Source organism: Tachyglossus aculeatus, chromosome X5 (genome assembly GCF_015852505.1).
Source record: "Tachyglossus aculeatus isolate mTacAcu1 chromosome X5, mTacAcu1.pri, whole genome shotgun sequence".
Taxonomy (NCBI): domain Eukaryota; kingdom Metazoa; phylum Chordata; class Mammalia; order Monotremata; family Tachyglossidae; genus Tachyglossus; species Tachyglossus aculeatus.
In genome coordinates, this window is record NC_052097.1 from 14872920 (window position 1) to 14875548 (window position 2629).

Below are 2629 nucleotides of genomic sequence, written 5' to 3' on the forward strand. Positions count from 1 at the left end.
TTGACCCCCCAAAATCTGGCTTCCGTCCCCTACACTCCACCAAAACTGCCCTCTCAAAGGTCACCAATGATCTCCTTCTTGCCAAATCCAACAGCTCCTACTCTATCCTAATCCTCATCGACGTCCCAGCTGCCGTCGACACTGTGGACCACCCCCTTCTCCTCAACAGACTCCGTCCTCTCCTGGTTCTCCTCATCTCTCTGGCCGTTCATTCTCAGTCTCCTTTGCAGGGTCCTCCTCCTCCTCCCGTCCCCTTACTGTAGAGGTTCCTCAAGGGTCAGTTCTTGTTCCCCTTCTGTTCTCTATCTACACTCACTCCATTGGTGAACTCATTCACTCCCACGGCAACAACTATAATCTCTACCCCGATAACACCCAAATCTACATCTCTGCCCCTGCTCTCTCTCCCTTCCTTCGGGCTCGGGTTTCCTCCTGCCTTAAGAACATCTCCATCTGGATGTCTGCCCGCCATCTCAAACTCAGTATGCCCAAGACTGAACTCCTTATCTTTCCTCCTAAACCCTGCCCTCTCCCTGACTTTTCCATCACTGTTGACAGCACTACCATCCTTCCCGTCTCACAAACCCGCAACCTTGGTGTCATCCTCGACTTCGCTCTCTCGTTCACCCCTCACATCCAATCCGTCACCAAAACCTGCCGGTCTCACCTGCGCAACATCGCCAAGATCCGCCCTTTCCTCTCCAACCAAACTGTTACCTTGCTCGTTCAATCTTTCATCTTATCCCGATTGGAGTACTGCATCAGCCTCCTCTCTGATCTCCCATTCTCCTGCCTCTCCCCTCTTCAGTCTATACTTCACTCTGCTGCTCGGATTATCTTTGTACTGAAACACTCTGGGCATCTCACCACCCTCCTCAAAAACCTTCAGTGGTTGCCTGTCAACCTACAAATCAAGCAAAAAACCCTCACTCTCTGCTTCTAGGCTCTCCATCACCTCGCCCCCTCCTACCTCACCTCCCTTCTCTCGTTCTACAGCCCAGCCCGCACCCTCTGCTCCTCTGCGGCTAACCTCCTCACTGTACCTCGTTCTCGCCTGTCCCACCGTCGGTCCCTGGCCCACGTCCTCCCACTGGCCTGGAATGTCCTCCCTCCACACATCCGCCAAACTAGCTTTCTTCCTCCCTTCAAAGTCCTACAGAGAGCTCACCTCCTCCAAGAGGCCTTCCCAGACTGAGCCCCCTTTTTCCTCTCCTCCTCCGCATCCCCCCGCCCTACTTCCTTTCCCTTCCCCACAGCACCTGTATATATATTTGTACAGATTTATTACTCTATTTTACTTGTACATATTTACTATTCTATTTATTTTGTTAATGATGTGCATCTAGCTTTACTTCTATTTATTCTGATGACTTGACACCTGTCCACATGTTTTGTTGTCTGTCTCCCCCTTCTAGACTGAGAGCCCCTTGTTAGGTAGGGACCGTCTCTATATGTTGCCACCTTGCATTTCCCAAGCGCTTAGTACAGTGCTGTGCACACAGTAAGCGCTCAATAAATACAATTGAATGAATGAATGAATGAATGAATGAATGTTTCCTGCCAACAATGAGCTGAAAATCCAGAGGAAACAGTGTCCAGTTTCTCTTTCAACTTCTGTTTCCTCTCAGACCCTGTTGTAATCTTCCCGCCACTCGTCGCCCCGGCTTTTCTGAGATGGTCACCAGCACTTTCATCTGGGGCATCTGCTTCCTCTCCCAGACTTCAGTGGGACTGGTAGGGAACTCCCTCCCCCTCACAGTCCACGTCATTCTGCTCCCCCTGATCCATGAACCTAAGCCCACAGACTTGATTATCACCCACATGGCCCTGGTCCACGCCATGATGCTCTTCACCAGGGTGGTCACAAAGGCAGCGTCAGCCCACGGTCTGCAGCTGCTACAGACTGACATCAGGTGTAAGGTGTTAGAATCTGTCTACCGCGCTACACGTGGCACATCCATGGGCACCACCAACCCCCTGAGCGTGATCCAGGCCATCACCATCAGCTCCAGCCACCCCTCCTGGGCCCGGCTCAATGCCCAGTTGGCCAAGCATGTCTTCCTGGCCTGTGTCATCATCAGGCTCATCAACGTGCTCGTGGAAGCCACCCTTCTCATGAAGATGGTTTCATCCCCCAACGTGACCAGCAGAGAAAACAGGTTCCATGACAACTACTGCATGGTGTCCCAGATCATCACGTCCATTAGCGCTCTGCTCCAGGGGTTGTTTCTGACCCTCATGACAGTCAGTGATGTCCTCTCTTAGGGCTCATGGGAAGCTCCAGCGGCTACATGGTCCACCTACCGCTCTGCCACAGCTGGAGGGTCCGCCATCTCCATGGCCACTACCTGGCTCCCAGGACCTCGCCGATGACCCAGACCACCCAAACCATCCTGCTGCTAGTGAGCTGCTTTGTGGCTTTTTACTCTGGAGACTTTGTCCTCTCTCTCTTCCTCGGAACAACCCGGAGAAACGATCCCTTCCTCTTGGTGATTTCACACTTTATGTTCAGTGGTTACACGACCGTCAGCCCCTTTGTGCTGCTCAACCATCACGACCAGATCACCAAATTCCTGGGTTCTTTTTTTGGGAAAAAATGACCCCAGCCCTCAAAGGACTCCATTACTTG

General features: G+C 52.3%; 1 protein-coding gene across 1 annotated transcript; it reads left to right on the forward strand.

The window, feature by feature from the left end:
• The first annotated feature begins 1674 nt into the window (after positions 1-1674).
• Positions 1675-2265, forward strand: LOC119947618 (putative vomeronasal receptor-like protein 4). Its single transcript, XM_038769200.1, has one exon. It carries the CDS (start codon positions 1675-1677, stop codon positions 2263-2265), a length of 591 nt encoding a protein of 196 aa, XP_038625128.1.
• The last annotated feature ends 364 nt before the right edge of the window (positions 2266-2629 follow it).